This window comes from Arabidopsis lyrata, assembly GCF_000004255.2.
Source record: "Arabidopsis lyrata subsp. lyrata unplaced genomic scaffold ARALYscaffold_1069, whole genome shotgun sequence".
Taxonomy (NCBI): Eukaryota; Viridiplantae; Streptophyta; class Magnoliopsida; order Brassicales; family Brassicaceae; genus Arabidopsis; species Arabidopsis lyrata.
Genome location: NW_003301891.1, coordinates 2,017 through 3,355, shown reverse-complemented (window position 1 = coordinate 3,355; position 1,339 = coordinate 2,017). Strand labels below are relative to the sequence as shown.

At 48.1% G+C, this 1,339-nt stretch overlaps 1 protein-coding gene across 1 annotated transcript in view; it reads left to right on the top strand.

The window, feature by feature from the left end:
- The first annotated feature begins 747 nt into the window (after positions 1-747).
- Positions 748-1,339, top strand: part of LOC9298233 — a 2,057-nt gene continuing 1,465 nt past the window's right edge. Inside the window, exon 1 of the mRNA XM_021015739.1 lies at positions 748-1,303. Within this exon, the coding sequence (XP_020871398.1) occupies positions 847-1,303 (457 nt within the window). The 5' untranslated portion in view covers positions 748-846. The remainder of the gene's footprint in view (positions 1,304-1,339) is intronic.

The window sequence follows — 1,339 nt, the reverse complement described above, 5'->3', positions numbered from 1 at the left end:
CATGTCTAAGGAAGTCTTACAAGCTCACGTGTTGGCTGGGGTTGATTTACAGACGGCGGGGAGAGGGGAGGGGCTGATTTCGTGGAAGAAGCCGAGTGTGGGCTGGGTTAAGGTCTCGACGGATGGAGCGAGTCGGGGTAATCCGGGTCAGGCTTCAGCGGGAGGAGTGATCCGGGAGGGGGCTGGGTCTTGGAGGGGCGGGTTTGCGCTAAATATTGGTATTTGCTCGGCTCCAATGGCGGAGTTATGGGGAGTTTACTATGGCTTGCTGATTGCCTGGGAGCGGGGTTACAGGCGGGTGGAGTTGGAGGTGGATTCGGAGTTGGTGGTGGGTTTTCTAAGTCAGGGATCAGCGATGCTCATCCATTGGCGTTCCTGGTACGTTTGTGCCATGGCTCTTTATCAAGGGACTGGATAGTCCGGGTTTCTCACGTGTATAGGGAGGCTAATCGTCTCGCAGACGGATTAGCGAACTATGCGTTTTCTTTGCAGTTAGGTTTTCATTCTTTTGATTCTTGTCCTGATGTAGTCCGTTCGATAATGTTAGAGGATACGGCTGGGACAGAGTTCCCACGTAAAGTACGATTGTAATTTTTTAGTTTGCTTTAATAAATGGTGGGAGATAATTATCTCCCCTCCCCTACCAAAAAAAAAAATTAGGCCCAATAGGCTTTGTTTAAATTCGGCTCAAATCAGCCATTAATTTCCGTATGAAAAGACGGCGTCGTTTTATCTCCGCAGCTTTAAATCGGGTCAAAACGCCATTCTCGTTTCTTCATCAAGCAAAGCTTAAAACCAAATCAAAAAAGCACGAGAAGCATCGTTTCTCAACTCTACTGTTACGGCATGAAAATGACGAGACTACCCCTCTTCGTCGTCCTCCTACTCTTCACCGCAAGTTTCATCACTCCTACGGCGGCGGAGATCAAGTCTCTCACAATTTCCGACGATTCTAGGCCGATGATTCTCTTCGAAAAGTTCGGATTCACTCAGTCCGGTCATGTTAGCGTCTCTGTTTCCTCTGTATCAGTAGTATCTTCTTCGTCTGTTCCGATCCCAGATCCGTCGAGGCTAGGGTTCTTCCTTATGTCCGAGGAATCGCTTCTCCAGGTAGTCTTAGAGATCGAGCAAAAGCCTAACTTCTGTGTACTCGATTCCAATTACGTCCTCCATCTCTTCACATTAAAAGATCTCTCTTCTCCTCCTGGTTCCCAAATACGAGCACTTGTACCCGGTGATTTCTCCGAACGAATACTCTCTCTTCTTCGTGAATTGCGTTACGGAAACCAAAATTTCGATGAAGGTTCGACCGGAGATGTACAATTTAGACCCGAACGGG